At 57.5% G+C, this 15,094-nt stretch overlaps 3 protein-coding genes across 8 annotated transcripts; 1 reads left to right on the top strand and 2 right to left on the bottom strand.

Annotated features, from left to right (window-relative positions):
• Nucleotides 1-2: 2 nt before the first annotated feature.
• HIRIP3 (HIRA interacting protein 3) lies at nt 3-974 on the bottom strand (the record flags this gene model as incomplete). Its single annotated transcript, XM_082429162.1, has 4 exons — nt 840-974; nt 642-762; nt 409-523; nt 3-169 (listed from the first exon to the last, which is right to left on the bottom strand). Coding segments are annotated over exons 1-4 (468 nt in total), but the record flags the coding sequence as incomplete, so codon positions are not given.
• A 520-nt stretch (nt 975-1,494) lies between these two features.
• Nucleotides 1,495-10,243, top strand: INO80E (INO80 complex subunit E). Of its 4 annotated transcripts, XM_082428440.1 has the most exons (8): nt 1,495-1,708; nt 1,866-1,936; nt 2,150-2,202; nt 5,048-5,126; nt 5,227-5,338; nt 5,717-5,833; nt 8,987-9,079; nt 9,660-9,798. In XM_082428440.1, the coding sequence occupies exons 1-7, from the start codon at nt 1,628-1,630 to the stop codon at nt 9,056-9,058; spliced, it is 585 nt and encodes a 194-aa protein (XP_082284566.1). In that variant the 5' UTR covers nt 1,495-1,627; the 3' UTR covers nt 9,059-9,079; nt 9,660-9,798. The 4 variants fall into 4 exon arrangements, with proteins under 4 accessions (XP_082284566.1, XP_082284564.1, XP_082284563.1 ...); XM_082428438.1 differs by lacking the exon at nt 8,987-9,079 and having other exon boundaries at nt 5,768-5,833; nt 9,660-10,243; XM_082428437.1 differs by lacking the exon at nt 8,987-9,079 and having other exon boundaries at nt 9,660-10,243.
• Nucleotides 9,941-15,094, bottom strand: DOC2A (double C2 domain alpha). 3 transcript variants are annotated; one of them, XM_082428419.1, is made up of 11 exons: nt 14,965-15,094; nt 14,004-14,281; nt 13,565-13,644; nt 13,272-13,346; nt 13,032-13,141; nt 11,631-11,757; nt 11,490-11,549; nt 11,252-11,415; nt 11,067-11,148; nt 10,881-10,977; nt 9,941-10,792 (listed from the first exon to the last, which is right to left on the bottom strand). In XM_082428419.1, exons 2-11 carry the CDS (start codon nt 14,266-14,268, stop codon nt 10,647-10,649), a joined length of 1,206 nt encoding a protein of 401 aa, XP_082284545.1. In that variant the 5' UTR covers nt 14,269-14,281; nt 14,965-15,094; the 3' UTR covers nt 9,941-10,646. The 3 variants fall into 3 exon arrangements, with proteins under 3 accessions (XP_082284545.1, XP_082284544.1, XP_082284546.1); XM_082428418.1 differs by having other exon boundaries at nt 11,490-11,757; XM_082428420.1 differs by lacking the exon at nt 10,881-10,977 and having other exon boundaries at nt 11,490-11,757.

The following is a 15,094-nucleotide window of genomic DNA, read 5'->3' as shown; positions in this document are numbered from 1 at the left end:
ATCTTTGCAGTCAGGTCTCTCTGCTGTTCTTCCTCATCACTGCTCTCCTCAATTGCTTTCTTTGAGGCTTGCTTTGGATTCTCATCCTCAGCTGGACTGACTTCTGCTGCCATCCCATTCTTTGCTGGGAGGCCGAAGCAGTCTGGACTGGAGGCTGCAGAGCTGGGCTCTGGAATGTGGAGAGAAGAGAAGGTTGGGACAGGTTCCTCCTGTCCCTTCTCCCTCCACTTGGGATTGGTTGCCTCGAATCCTGCTCTGATGGAGGGAAGGGCAGTAGGAAACAGCTCTCAGTCCACCCTGTTCCTGGCTCCTGACTCACGGGCCACGCGCCCTCACCTAAGGCCTTGGAACATAACACACGCACAATAAATACCTTTAGCATGAACCAACTATGCAGAAGGCACTAACCTGACTCCGAATTGAAACGGAACCTTTTTCTCGCTGGGTCACGGCAGGGGATGGGAGACCTCTTGGCTTTCTTGGCAACGTCGAGCCTCTTTTCCCTGCCACCCGCTTCATCCACCTGTGTGTGCATCAAGAGAGCATCACGTATACCAAGGTTGTGTTCTGCCCCACCCCTCTCAGGCCCCTCCTCCACGGCCACAACCCCCGCCTGCGGTGGCCCAGGCTCGGGCCCACACCTGCATCTTCAGCAGCTCCTTCTCCACTAGCCGCTTCAGCGCCTGCTTCTCCTCGGGTTCCAGGTGGTCGCGGCCAGCGTGAGCCAAGAACCTCCGCCGCACGATGGAGTGCGTAAGCGTGCTGCGGAAACACGTGTCACGACGGAGTCCCCGTCCCGCCCCTGCCCTTTACAACCCCGCCTCCAACCTCCGGTGCACCTGAGGTCCGGGCGGCCTTGGAAGAAGCTACGGGTGAACTCCTGCATCACATTCTCCCGAGCCATTTTGCTCCACCTGATATCGGCGGGTCCCGCCTTTTTTCTTCTCGGCCTCCGTCCACGCGTTTGACAGGAGCTTGCGCACGCGCAGTATCGTGGCGCCGTGAGGTGGAGGACCGTTGAGTGTCCGTTACGGGCCGCTTGGACCCAGAACTTTGCCAGACAAAACTTGCCTTCCCCGGGCAGTTGGAGAGTCTCGCGGTTCCTTCCTTTTCTTAGAACGAATCTCTTTTGAAGGAGAATTCTCGTTAGAAACCGATTGGGAGCCGGCTACACCTTTGGATGTAACAATCAACCCGCGACGAGGCCTCCGTTCGTGGTCACGGGCAGCAACTAGGCATCTGTGATTTTGAAAGACAGAAGGAAAAGGGCGTCCTCGCCAGGAGACTAGGAATCCCAGGAGGAATGTCTTCTCGTGGCTTCAAATCGCTAAGCACATTTCGAATCAGTAAGGGTGCCCTCCAGCGTCCGCCATCTTTGTGACATCATCGCGTCGCCGCGGCGCCATTTTTAGCGTATCCCCTGGAAGCAAAGTTCCTTTCCCGGTATTCCCCAGGAGGGCAGCCGGTGTGGTTACGATCCCTGGGCGCGGGGCACGCCGGGAATTGTAGTCCCAGCGGACACAGCCCTGCCGACTCTCCGGAAGTGGAGGTGGGAGAGGCCGGGCTGAGCCGGCTCGGGGTAGCCCGGCTCCCGGCGAGTGCTGGGGCGCTTCTCCCGGGGCGGGTCATGAACGGGCCGGCGGACGGCGAAGTGGACTACAAGAAGAAATACCGGAACCTGAAGCGGAAGCTCAAATTCCTCATCTACGTAAGTGCCGGGGTGGTGAGGCGGTGAGGGGTGAGGCCTGGTGCTCGTAGGACTTCAGTTTACCTGTGTGTAAAGGGAGTAGGGTGAGCTGTGGCCGGCGTCCGGGCCCCATTTACGGACGGCCGTTGGCTCAGCTCCCACCTTGCCCGTAATACAGGAACACGAGTGCTTCCAGGAGGAACTGAGGAAGGCGCAGAGGAAATTGCTGAAGGTGTCCCGGGACAAGAGGTGAGACACGTTGAGGGGAGGAGGGAGGCCAGCGGGTGATGTGGCTTCTGTGGATCTGCATTCGGACCCCATCCTGGAATGGGCCACAAATGCATGATGCCTGCCTCGGGGCTGTTGGGAGGCTCCAACAGGCCAGCTAGAAGGGACGAGGGCCCAGGAGAACATTGCAGAGATGGGAATAAACACTCTTGTTCTCCCCGCCCCTTCCCTCAGTTTCCTCCTAGACCGACTTCTGCAGTACGAGAACGTGGATGAAGACTCTTCTGGTGAGCGAGGTCATGAAAAATTGGTGGAGGACATGCTCCTGGCACTCCAGCAGGCTTCCTGGGCCCTCCCTTTAGGCCGTGGAGGCCAGTACAGCCTCCAGTGGTTCTTAAGCCTAGTCGCTTGTCCTCCTCCTCACTATTCTTTCACTCAAGTATGACTGAGTATCTGCTGTATTTCAGGCAGTGAGCTTTGCACAGGGGATACAGTGGTAACCAAGATGGATAAAGCCTCTTGGAATTTGTATTCTCGTTGGGGGTAGTAAGTAAGCAAAGAAATAAACTAGAATTTTAGATCTGAGGAAGAAAATCAGGGTTACGTGGTAGTGATTGGAGTAGAACGGGGGTTGATGAACTTTCTCTGTAAAGGGCCAAGTAATAAGTATTTTAGCCTTTGCAGAACATACAATTTCTGTTGCCCCTCTACAGCTCTGCCTTTGTAGTGCAGAAACAGCAATAGGTGAGGTGTAAATAAGTGAGCATGGCTGTGTTTCAATAAAACTTTGTTTATGAACACTGAAATTTGAACTTCATAAAACTTTCACGTCATGAAATATTTTTCTTTGGAGTTTCTTTTCCCCCAACCATTTAAAAATGTAAAAGCCGTTCTTAGTTTACAGAGCGTACAAAAGCAGATGGCAGGCAACATCTTAATAAAAAATTCAAGAAAGGCTTTTTTCAGGAAGTAATGTTGGAGCTGGGACCTAGATAAGAAGAAGATGTGAAGATGAGTGAGAGATTTCCCACAGAGGGAGTCACAGATGCAGATTCCCTGAGGTAAAAACGTACCAGGTTTTTTGAGAAGGGCTGAAACACATAAAGCGGTGTTCTCAAACTTTTTTTGAGCACTGTTTACAACCAATAATATATTTTACATCGTGACCAACCCCCACGTACTTAACTTGCTTATAAAACAAAATTTAGTGAAATAATGTTAAGATCCCTATGTGCAGTTTGTTCTGATACTTTTTAGATTGCGCTTTTTTTTTTTTCCATTTAATGCTGGTTGTAAACCAATAAGTTGAATTTGTGACCCACTATTGGGTTGATACCCACAATTTGAAAAAGTCTTAAGGTGAGCCTTTGTGGCCCAGTTTTTCTCATAAGCCATGTCACACGCAGTCACCTCTCTCCATGGTGTCTAGAGCAAGGTCAGCAAACAGCCAGCCAGATTGCTTGTTTTTGGTTTTCTAATTTATTTATTTATTTATTTTTGGCTGCGTTGGGTCTTCTTTGCCGCGCGCGGGCTTTCTCTAGTTGCGGTGAGTGGGGGCTACTCTTCGTTGTGGTGCGCAGGCTTCTCATTGCAGTGGCTTCTCTTGTTGCGGAGTATGGGCTCTAGGCGCGCGGGCTTCAGTAGTTGCGGCTTACGGGCTCTAGAGCGTGGGCTCAGTAGTTGTGGCACACGGGCTTAGATGCTCCGCGGCATGTGGGATCTTCCTGGACCAGGGATCGAACCCATGTCCCCTGCATTGGCCAGCGGATTCTTAACCACTGCCCCAGCAGGGAAGTCCCCAGATTGCTTGTTTTTGTAAATAATGTTTTATTAGAACATGCAACACTTACTCATTTACATGTTATAGGAAGACAGTAGATGCGGTCAAAGAAGTAGGTAGGAGCCAATTCATGTAGGTCATGGCAAAACATTTGGCTTTCATTCTAGCTTCTCATTGCCTTCGTGTTCCTTCCTGGAGGTCTTTCAGTTAACTTCCTTTTGGAGGGGGACTTCAGGATAGGAGGCGTGAGGGAACCCACCTTGTTTATGATCAGAGTGGGATATAGTTGAGAAACAAGAGCCAGAGACATAAGCCACCACTTATCTCCTGGAGAAGGCCACAGTGTGGTCAGGGAGACACCCACATATGATACGTCCTAGCAGAGTGAGGAGAGCCATGACCAGTGAGAGTAGAGAGTTCTGGAAGAGTCAGCCATCAACTGGGCCTGAGGGATTCTGGGAGACTTCTCAGGAGGCATTTAATCTGCTTCTTAAAGGATCTATCTGAGCAGAGAAAATGAGAATAGCGTATTTTACTTGTAAATGGTTATCTGTTAAGTGAATGATGGGCCTTCTAGATAGAGACACAAATCTGGGGAATGAATTTTGGTTTTGAGAAAATAGGTTGGTGTGATGTGAAGAATACAGTTTGGTTGGGAGACCAGAAAGGTGGGTTGGGGCTATATTAAGAAGCACTTAAAATGCTTCCAGGCATTGGGAAGGATGTGATCAGTTTTGCGTTTTAGGTGGTTCTGCGGTTGGGGAGGACAGTGGTTGGCAGGTGAGGTGAGATTGCTTAGCAGGCGATTTTGACATGGTGGTGACCTGACCTCGTGACAGTTGGAATGGGGAGCAGTGGGTGAAGGTAGGAGAGATTTGAGGGGCAAATTACCAGGACCCTGCATATGGGGAGTGAGGCAGAAGTAAGCACTGGACAGCTTAGAGGCGAATAAGGAGAGAATAGCATAAAATGGTCAGGAGTTGGAGGCCTGGGCTCAAGTCCCAGTCCCACACCTTCCTTTCTGAGCCTCCGTGACTGCATCTGAAAAGCGGAGGTGACGTCTTCCCTTTCCTCCTTGGATAGTTCTGAAGACAAGGAGAGGCAGTGAATGTCAAGCACCTGTTCAGAGCCTGGCACGTAGAAAATGCTTGACAATATGTTACCGTGGAGGAGTCCAGGCAGGAATTAGGTTGTAAAGGACATTTTAAGCAGCTGGGGAAGCTGTGGGCCTCCCCAGAATAGCACCTGTGTGCCCTTCAGATTCCCCAGAACCCTTCCATAGAGTTGAGATTACGCCCCTCTGGGGTGGATGGAGACTCCCACCCACTACTTACCAGCCCTCCCCCTCACAGACTCAGATGCCACTGCATCTTCAGATAACAGCGAGACAGAGGGGACACCCAAGTTGTCGGACACGCCAGCCCCTAAGAGGTGAGAAGAAGCCATCATTCTTCCCTGGAGGGTGGGGGCGGTTGGAGAGGGTACCTGGGCTGCCTCTTGCCTCTGACCCCCTCCCCTGTCCTTTCTCCAGGAAGAGAAGCCCTCCGCTGGGGGGTGCCCCCTCCCCCACCAGCCTCTCCCTGCCTCCTTCAACAGGGTTTCCCCTTCAGGCCTCTGGGGCCCCCTCCCCATACCTGAGCTCGGTGAGTTGGGGTCATGGGTGGGAAATGGTCAGATGCCTGGGAATAAGGTGGGCATCATTTGGGCAGAGGGTCCAGGCCTCAGGGTGAAGCCAGCCCAGCACCAAGAACATCTGTCTGGGTGTGGCCAGCAAGCGTCCCTCGGAGGGGTGTGAGTCGGGGCTGCCTACTTCTCTCTGGTGTAGGAATGGGGGACAGACGTGACTGAGGAGAGGAGACCCCAGGACACAGTCCTGCTGCTGTCCCCTCCCGTCTGTTCTCAGGAGCCACACTCATCACCATCTCTTGTTTTTCCATTCTTCCTCCTGTTTGCATTTCTTCCTTCTACCCCCACCCCATCCACTCCATTTCCCATCTCCATCCCCTCACTCCCGCCTGCAGCTGGCTTCCCCCACCTACCCCCCATTCCCTTCTGACTACCTGGCCCTGCAGCTGCCCGAGCCCAGCCCCCTGAGGCCCAAGCGGGAGAAACGGCCCCGCCTGCCCCGGAAACTCAAGGTACCCTGTTTGGGGGACGTTAGGGAGGGGCCAGAACGGCAGGACAGCCATCTGAGGGAGGCTCAGGACGGCTGGGGGCCTGTCCGAGAACTTTGAAGGGCCGATTTGGGGCTGCTGCTGGGCACCCAGCCCAGGGTTAGGCGCTGAGGGGCGGGTCCCAGAAGTCCTGGCTCACAGGCCCCTGTGAGACCAGTCAGGGCAGGCCCAGCCTGGGGGAGCTCCGAGTGAAGATGGCTGGGGGCCAGGCTCATTTTCACAGGTGTTCTGTATTGCCAGGCAGCCCCCAAGGAAGGGCAGAGTTGTGGGATCTAGAATCAAGTCAAGGTTGCACCACTTAAAAACCATGTGACCGTGACCCTCTAAGTCTCAGATTGTGTGTCTGTAAAGTGAGTGATCAAACCACGAGTAATCAGCAAGTGTTGGGGAGCACCTACTGTGTACCAGGTACCGTTCTAGGTGCTGCAGATACAATAGCGAACAAAACAGAAATCCCTGCTTTCATGGAGCCCGCGTTCTTGAAGGGTAGGCAGGAAACAAGCAAGATAAATAGGTAACAGTGTAGAAAGATGGATTCAGGTAAACAGCGTGGGAAACACCAGAGTACATGGGGCTGATATTTACAGTAGGGTGGTCAGAGACTTAAAGGAAATGAGCAAAGCCCTCTGGCTCTCTGCAAAGTGTTTCATTCAGGAGGAACCAGCGCAGGGGCCCTGGGGGTGGGTACGTGTTTGGCTTCTTCAAGGAGCAGGAAGGAGGCCAGTGTGGTCGGAGGAGAGGGAGAGGGAGAGTGACCAGAGAGCAGGTCAGAACAGCACCTGAGGGGCAAGGCTGTGGAGGGCCTCGGAGATGTTGGGAAGAGTTTGGCTGGTACTGTGAGTGAAACGGGAGCCACTGGAGAAGGTGGGGCAGAGGGGCGTCTGATCTGATTGACATGTTAAGAAAATTGCTTGACACTGCAGTGAATAGGCTGGTGGGTGGGGGGTCAGGATGGAAGTGGGGAGACCAGTGAGGAGGCTCCTGCAGTCAACCAGGCAGCGGGGGGAAGGGTGAAAAGTGGATGATGGGTCTCTTTCAAAGAATGAGCCCCAGGAAGAGCCGTGTGGGCTGTGAGAGAGAGGGGCGTTGAGGGTGACTCCAGGGGTTTTGGCCTGAGCAGCCAAAGAAGTGGCCCTTTTCTGAGTCGGGGAGGACTGTGGGAGGAGCAGGTTTGGGAAGGAAGGTGAGTTTGGCTTTGGACGTCTTGAGATGCTGTCTGGAAGTGTCAACGAGACAACTGGGTAACGTGAGCCTGGGCCGCACGGGGGGCATATTTGGAAGTCACGGGCAGGGAGGTGGATGGCGAGGAGAAGAGGTCTCTGCACCGAGCCCCGGGAGAGATGAGGACACAGAAGGCACAGTGCCCTTCCAGCTCTGAGTCAAAGTGAAATAGGGGCCGGGCTGGCAGCTCTCAAGTTGGGTGAACTGTAGACTCGAGACTCTGGAGCCAGAAGTGAAACAGGAGCCCTGCTTGTGGTGGTTAGGAGTGTGGGTTCTGGAGTTCGAACCCCAGCTCTGCCACTTCCTCCCACGTGACCTTGGTCCTTGAACCTGGAAAATGAGTAGATAACGGGTGACAATGCTGCTCAGCTCCTGCTTCCCGCTACTTGGCAGGGGTTTTGCTTCCTGGGCCGGGCGGACTGGTGGAGAAGGCACGGGCCAGAGAAACCTGGAGCAGCGGGTGGAGGCGTGGCGTGGTGTGCGCTTGGCAGTTCAGGGCTCTGAAGTGCTGGCTCCTGGCGCAGAGGCGTGTCGGGGAGCTATGTTCGGGGCAGGCAGGGGAAAAGGGCCCAAACCAATGGCGGTGCATGGGGGAGGGGATAAATCAGGGACGGCCTCAAAGAACAGGTGACATCTGAGCCCAGGGTGAGATTTGGATATTCAGGCTGAGGCAGTTGTGGAAGGAAGGCGGGGACGCGGCAGAAGTGGTGTTTGGGCTGGAGCCAGAGGGGTGAGAGCAAACAGCGTAGGAAAGAAAGATAGGGTGGGTCAGGTCATAGAAGGCTGGGTGTCCCTTGAGGAGAGTGGGGGTCCCTGAAGTTTCTGGGTGTGGTGGTGTGAGGAGAGGGGAGGGGACGCTGTGAAGACTGAAGCAGGTCAGTCAGGAGCCTGGGCCTCGCCCGTTTTAGCTGGGTTTCCTCCACGCACTCGCCGTGCGACTTGCGCGTCATTGAACTCTCGGAGCCTCCGCTTGCTCCTCTGTTCGGTGGGGTCGTTGTGAGGATAAAATGAGTTAAGAGAGAGAAAACACTTAGCCCAGTGCCTTGTCCCTAGTAAGCCACAGATAAGCATTCGCTGCCGTGGGTCCCGCTGAGGAGGCCATGAAGTCAGTCCAAGCAGGGGTAGGACATGGGGCCTCGGGTAGGTAATCAAGAGGTGGTGGCCAGAGGAGGGGGACAGTCATGCTGCCGGCCTTTTCAGTCGTGCATGCGCATCTGCTCCCGTGTGTGCACATGAGTGCCTGGTATTGGGTGCAAGGGCGCTGTTCAGAGCTGGGCCTCCTGTCTGTCATCCGTCCTGGCAGACCCCGGTCCCCTGAGGTACAAACCCACTCTGGCCCTCCATGCCACGCTAGGAACAGCGGCGGTGAGGGGGCCGCCTTGAGAAGCAGAGAGTAGGCCACAGGGGCCCGAATGTGTTAAGGCAATCAGAAGGGCCACTGTGAAGACCACTGCCATCCCCCTACCCCGGGGCCAGACTGGACACTGCCTGGTGGGGACCTGGCAGGCCTATGCCTTCAAACCTCCATTTCCAAGCCTCCATTCCCTCCTCTGGCTGATGACCTCTTCTCCCTTCCAGGGTGGTCGGAGTGATGAGAGATCATTAATGGAAGTCACCTGGCACATAGTAGGTGCTCAGTTTGTGCCCACAGGCAAAGCAGGAGGCCCACAGAGCTCTGGGAAGGATTCAGAAGGACCTGGCAGGGGTGGGGCTGGAGGGTTGGGCAGGACAGAGGCCACTTCCCAGCCTCAGAGCACAAAGCAGGACCTTTGACAAATAGAAAAGGACAGTCCAGTTGGAAGGACTGGCCTATTCTCAGGCACTGCCTGTCCTGAGGGCAACGAGGAGCCGGAGGCCCTTGAGTAGAGGAGTGACACGCTCAGGTTTGTGTTTTAGAGAGCTTACTCTGGCTGCAGTGCGGAGGAGGAGCTGGATCTGGGAGAGGCTGAAGGCAGGGAGTCCAGTTAGGAGGCTGGTCCCGTAGCCCAGGTGAGCTGAGAGGAGGGCCTGGCCTAGGCCAGTGGCTGTGGGGATCCCAAAGAGGGGCCCCTCCCAGATACAAGAGGCAGAAGCCTCACACGGCAGGGGGTGAAGACCTTTGACACCCTCCACTGAACCAGTGAGCCCCTCAGGAGGAGGAGGGAGAGGAGGCCAGTGGTGGCAGGTGGTATTGGAGGTGCCCAGAGGCGGGCAGGCAGGTACTCCAGGCTGGCTCTGGCTCTGGCTCTGGCTGCTATCCCAGGGGCAGCCACAGTGCCTTACTGGCAAGGGCAGGGCCCAGTCTTTCCCTCCTGGTTTCCCGTGGGACTCCCTCCACCGCCACCCTCATCAGCACTTCCATCACCACCCCTCACCCCCACGCACTTGCTGGTGTGAGACTCTGCAGGGCTGAGGTGGGGCAGGCTCCCTGATTCCAGCCGTGGCTGGCCTGGCTGTGTCCACTACCCCTTGAATGAGCCTTTGCCCCCTTCCCCATCCTCTGGAACTGTCTTAAGGGGCAGTGCCAGCCTCCTGGAGGTCCCAGTGCCTCCCTGATAGGCCCTCCTTGTGTTTCTCCCCCCTGCTGCAGATGGCGGTAGGACCCCCCGACTGCCCCGTGGGAGGGCCGCTGACCTTCCCAGGCCGGGGTTCTGGGGCCGGCGTGGGGGCAGCCCTGGCCCCACTGCCCCCGCCCAAGATACCACCCCCTACGATCCTGAGCGCCGTCCCTCGGCAGATGTTCAGCGACGCGGGCAGCGGGGACGACGCCCTGGACGGGGATGATGACCTGGTGATCGACATCCCAGAGTGAACCCCCCTGCCCAACCCCCTGCCCAGCGCCCTCTGTGTCAGCACACATGAGCCCCCAGCTTCCGCAGAGACGTTTATTGACGCCCGGTTGCCATGCTGTGGCCACTGACACAATCAGAAAAGGCGTAAACATGCATGAAATGTCCCCCGGAAGGTGGGCCCTCTCCAGGGAGGGCAGGGGCCCTGCCTTCACATCCCAGCCCAGTCCAGGGGACAGTTATTTAAATGAGTGGCCGGGAGCATCTGCCACCTCTCAGAGAGGCAGAGACCCTGCGGTGGCCCCCCGCTTAAAAGGGCAGCTGTACAGGGCTCAGTGGTGGTGTTTTTTTAATGAAGATTCTGTATTAAAGGAGTGGCTCTTTTTTTGTGTGTCATTTTCTTTTTTGGAAACCTCCTCCTCCAAACCCCCCCTAATCCGACCTCCTTCCTGGAGGGGAGCGGGACGGGCAGCCTGGAGAGGCAGGAGAGAGGAGCAGCAGCCGGGGCCTTGGGGCAGGGGCACTGCGGGATCCCCCTGCAGGTGTGCTCTGGATGGGTGGTTTGCATATTTGTCTGTTGCAGCGAGTCAGGCAGGAGGAAGTTTGCATATGTGAATATAGATCTCCACAGTCCCTCACAAGAAGACAGACCCACGGAGACTCTCACAAAACAAGACAAGTAGTGCGGGGTGGGGCCTACACCCCGTGTAAACGTGCAACACACTCGTGCGAAGGCTGCCGACTGGGCCCGGCCCTGAGGGCCCTGTGCTGGGTGGCCGCTGTCCTGCTCAGGCTGAGGGCAGGGCTCCAGCTGCCGGGGGCAACTGGCTGGTCAAGGTGTGCCAGCGCTCCAGGGCTGCATCCGGCTGCTGCAGACAGTCGCTCCAGTGCTTCCGGGCCTCTCTCCGGGCGCCCGGCCCCAGGGCCACGCCACCTGGGAGCAGTAGAGGCAGGTAAGGTCAGGGCCGGGCTCTCTGCCGGGCTGCCCTCCATCAGCACCACCCAGCGGGCTCCTCCCTCACCGATGAAGTCGTTGGATTTGCCAATGTCATAGTCCCAGACTGTGACTTCCAGAGTCTTGCTGGCCAGAGTGGAGAGCTCCATTTCGTAGAAGAACTCCTGGGACAGGGCAAGCCACGCCTTCCATGAGGCGCTGCCCCCACTCCCAGCCCCAGCCCCGCTCGATTTCTGGCCTCTGCCCCATTTACCTCATTAAATTCCGGGTTTAGAGTCTTCTTCTTCACACATGTTTTGTGCTTAGATTTCTTATCCACGTCCGGCCTCAGGTACCTGCCGAGGGGGAGGAGGGATGGGGTGGGGGAGCAGGTCAGTCAGGGACAGGCCAGGCCCAGAAGAGGATGGGGCTGGTGGCAAGTCCCTAGGGAGGGCTCACGTCTTGACGTAGGGGTCGGAGTAGCCGTTGACGTCCATGGCAGCCAGGTGGGCGCAGCGCACGATGCCCACCAGCAGCCCGCGGCGCCGAGAACTATAGCTGAGGCTCAGCAGGATGCGCCCGCGCTCTTCCAGCAGCCCAGGCCCCTGCTCCACCTGCTCCAGCTGCCGGCAGACGCGGGCGTCAGCCGCCACCCTCACCACCTCCCGCCCAGATGCGGTCCCTGTGGGTGGCTCACCTCCTTCAGGTAACAGGAGATGCCCCTCAGCGCCACAGACATGGAAGAGGGTGAAGCCAGCTGAGGGGGCAAAGAGAAAGTTCTGGAAACCTGATCTCCCCAGGGCCCCCTTCCCGTGGTACCCCGCAGCCCGGCACAGACCGGGACCTGGCGCTCAAGGCAGATGTTAAAATGCTTCTTCTGTGAAGGCTTGAGGCGGCGGAGGGGTACACGGATCTCCCCGATGAACTCGTTGTGGCTCAGCTTGTCTTCGTCACAGACGGAGATCCTGGTGGGGAACTGCAGGGTCAAGGCCCCCTGGGGTCCCTGAGCCCCACTCCAGTGTGGGAGAAAGGTCCTCCGACTGAACTCTGAATACTCGAGGCTGGTCCCAGCTCTGCCCTAAATACTCTACACCTCACTTGTAAAATGGGCTGTCTCAGGGCTGTGTGGGGAGCACCAGGCCTGGAGCTGGGGGAGGATGCTTTGATTTGCCCTCTTCCTCTGCCCCTCCCTTTCCAGCTGCCCAGGCTGTCCCTGGCCCATCAGGACCTGCTCAGCTCCTTGAGGAAGCCCTCACAAATCTTGGGAACGCTACCACACACACACACACACACACACACACACACACACACACACACACTGCCTCCAGGGGGGCGCTACCACACACACACACACACACACACACACACACACACACACACACACACTGCCTCCATTCAGGGGGGCCTGGGGACAGGATCCAACTGAACATGCACAGGGTGTGCACTGGTGGATGTGGGTCACGGGTCCAGGACGTAAGAGCTAGAAGGGCCTGAAGGAGCCTTGAGCAGTTGGACCAGGAGCGCATACCTCCCCCTAGAGCCCCTGTCCTTTCCTGTGTGGAGCAGGGAGCCAGCCTGGGAGAGACTCATGAGCCCAGCAATTAAGAGATTATTGCTTTTACTTCCATCCGTCTCGGTCTGCAGCCCCTTTCCCTGCCTTCTGCTGTGACACTCTTGAGCAGCTGTGTCATGTAGAGGTGTTCAATTCCCAGCTCCGCCACCTAGCAACCGCATGACCTTGAGCAAGTCACTTAACCTCCCTAAGCCTCATTCCCATTTCTGTCGTTTGAGACTTCACTCCTTAGAGATGTTAGGGAGACACGGGCAGCAGAATGGGCAGACCTCTGCTGCATAGGTCTGACTTAAGTCAGGGGCTCTGAGAAGGGGTCTCAGTGACCAGGGAAAGATTGCAGGAGGAGGCAGAGCCTCAAATGATGAGTGGGATTTAGGCCGGCAGAGAGAGGAAGCAGGAAGAGACACGACAAGCAAAGGTCAGGAGATAGGAACCCGACCAGTCGCAAGAGGGCGGTCCTCTGTTGGGAGGAGCAGTAGGAGCTATTTGGAGGGCAGGAATCCAGGCAGGGGAATCCTGAAGGGGATAGGGAGCCACTGATGGTTCTAGAGCATCTGAGGGCTTAATGGGAGGTGGGTCGACCAACCAAAGAAGGTTCCAATGACAGCTGTCCCCAAGGAGGTGCTGAGCTGGACTCGTTGGTAACCGGGAGGACGGACCCCTCACCTGAGCACCTTGTGGGTGATGTCATCATCTGTGATTCCGCTGTACGTCAGGTCCTCATTCCACACGGGATTCAGCGTGTTCCTCTGAGTCTTAGTTTTTAGCTTATTGGCCTTAGGTGTGGGGACGAAGTGTTCACAGTACATGTCCCCCAGACCCACAGAGGCTGGAGGCAGACGAAGGTTGGGGGCAGACCCACAAGCTGGGTCAGGCTGGGGGGCAAGGGGAGGGGGAGGCCGTTACCTTGCAGGCTCCAGGCAGCAGGTGCAGCTTGACGTAGGGGTCGGCCAGGCCATTGAAATCCATGGGCTTGAGGCCCTGGGGAGGAGGGGAGGGAAGAGGGCTGTGAGCTCCCAGCCTGCCCACCCTCCCTCCCTCTCTCTGCAGTGTGGACCCTTGGGGGCTGGAGAGCCAAGATGGGTGCTGGGAGAGGAGCAGGAGTCAGGCCTGGGGAAGGGGAGGGAGGATGGAAGCGCACCCATCTCAGGGTAGGAGACAAACAGGGCCAGGGCTCTCGGGAGGCAGGGAGTACCCACCTTGGCCCTGAGGATACTACAGTGCAGAGTGCAGGAAGCCTGGTCGTAGAGAAGGTCAAACTCCAGCGTGCCCAGGGCGGCTAGAGAAGAGGGAAGAGGTAACCTGAGTCCGTGAGTAAAGACAGGTGTGTGTGAGAGACGGGTGGGCAGGCCTGCTACGTGTGCCAGCTGTGAAGGTTTGTACGTGTCTGTGCCTGTCAGCCTGCGAGTGTGTGCACGTCTGGGTCCCTGGCTGAGCTGCAACTGGTGCTCTGTGGGTGGTTGAGTGTCTCAGCAGAAATATTGAATATTGAGCCTAGCTGAAGCTGTAATCTCCACTCTGACTGCAGCTGTGGTGGTGGTGCCCGCCACCTCCCCACCCCCAGCAGGGCCGCATCCCCTTCCCACATGCCTGGAGGCCCCCTTTAGCACCCTGGGCCCTTCAAGCCCGCAGACTCACTGGTATCATCCGAGTCATAGCTGTCCACCTCAGCTCCATCCTCGGGCGTGGTGGCCCCAAGGAGGGCTGCAGGGGGTGCCAGGGCCAGGGGGCCCAGATGAGCAGGGGCCTCTCCGAAGCCCCCGCCACCCCCTTCAGGTCCTGGTCCCTGGCGGGGGAAGTAGTCAGAGATCTGGCGGATGGGCCGGATGGGCCCCGGGCACACGTTGATGGCCATGTGCTCCTGGATGTTGATGGTCATGCGATCGCCCCTCCGGCCCCTCATGCAGCACCCCTGGCTGGGGGAGGGAGGTTCGAGAGAGCTTGAGCCCGGGGCTGACTTCTCAAACCTACCCGTCTGCTGGCTGAGGGCCAGGCGGCACCCGCCGGGGTCTGTGGGCCCTCACTGGCCTCCCTTCCTAGGTGCTGAGGGAGAGGGCAGCCTGTGCCCGCTGACGGGCAGGCAGAAGGCCTGGGCCCTCCAGACCCCAAGCTGTGCTCCATGGGGCTGGGCTGCCAGCCCACTCCCCCCAGATAGGTCCTGGCTCCACCTCAGCCTTGCCCACTTTCCTCTAGATTGTCCCTCTGTCCTCTTCCCAGCTCCAGCCCCTCATTCTGGGCTTCTGTCTGCCCTGGGCCGTGCCTACCCCTGAAGCTTCCCCATAGGCCCCCTCCTCTGTCTCTCTGAGGCTCTGACTATCCTTCTGCACCAGGCGCTTGTCTGGTCTGGGGGTCACCCACCTCTTAGGTTTTCACTTCCCACTGTCCGTTCGTTCAGCCCCAGGATCTGCCCGCCTGCCTGGGCCCCCATCCACTGCCACCCAAGGTGAGGACCCCTGCCTCAGATGCCTCCTCCTGAAATTGGCTCTCCAGAGGAGCCAGAAATTACAGCCTCCGGAGAGCTAAACACCCCCAGGGGCACACACAGGCTAACACACACTCACCCTCACCCTCTCGCCCCCGGTAGCCCAGCCCCCTGCACCTGTCTCTGCGCCTCCAACAGGTGCCCAAGCACTGGGGGGCCAGCGGGTGCGAGCTGGGCGGTGGCAGCCGGCGATTCCCAGGGCGGCCGGCGAGAAGAGCGCTGAGTCCGGCAGTCTGAGCCGAGAGGG

Source organism: Balaenoptera physalus (genome assembly GCF_965194825.1).
Source record: "Balaenoptera physalus genome assembly, chromosome: 16".
Lineage (NCBI taxonomy): Eukaryota > Metazoa > Chordata > Mammalia > Artiodactyla > Balaenopteridae > Balaenoptera > Balaenoptera physalus.
Note: the sequence above shows the minus strand (reverse complement) of the source record. Positions and strands in the feature narration are given on the sequence as shown.

Excerpts from the sequence above, each read along its gene's own strand:
- DOC2A (XM_082428418.1), bottom strand. The coding sequence starts at position 14,268 with ATGAGGGGCCGGAGGGGCGATCGCATGACCATCAACATCCAGGAGCAC. Across the intron at positions 13,142-13,271 it reads TGCTGCCTGGAGCCTGCAAG|GCCAATAAGCTAAAAACTAA; the intron begins GTAACGGCCTCC and ends CCCACACCTAAG. Across the intron at positions 11,758-13,031 it reads ATCACCCACAAGGTGCTCAG|GATCTCCGTCTGTGACGAAG; the intron begins GTGAGGGGTCCG and ends GTTCCCCACCAG.
- INO80E (XM_082428437.1), top strand. The coding sequence starts at position 1,628 with ATGAACGGGCCGGCGGACGGCGAAGTGGACTACAAGAAGAAATACCGG. Across the intron at positions 1,937-2,149 it reads AAGGTGTCCCGGGACAAGAG|TTTCCTCCTAGACCGACTTC; the intron begins GTGAGACACGTT and ends CCCTTCCCTCAG. Across the intron at positions 5,339-5,716 it reads CCTCCCCATACCTGAGCTCG|CTGGCTTCCCCCACCTACCC; the intron begins GTGAGTTGGGGT and ends TCCCGCCTGCAG.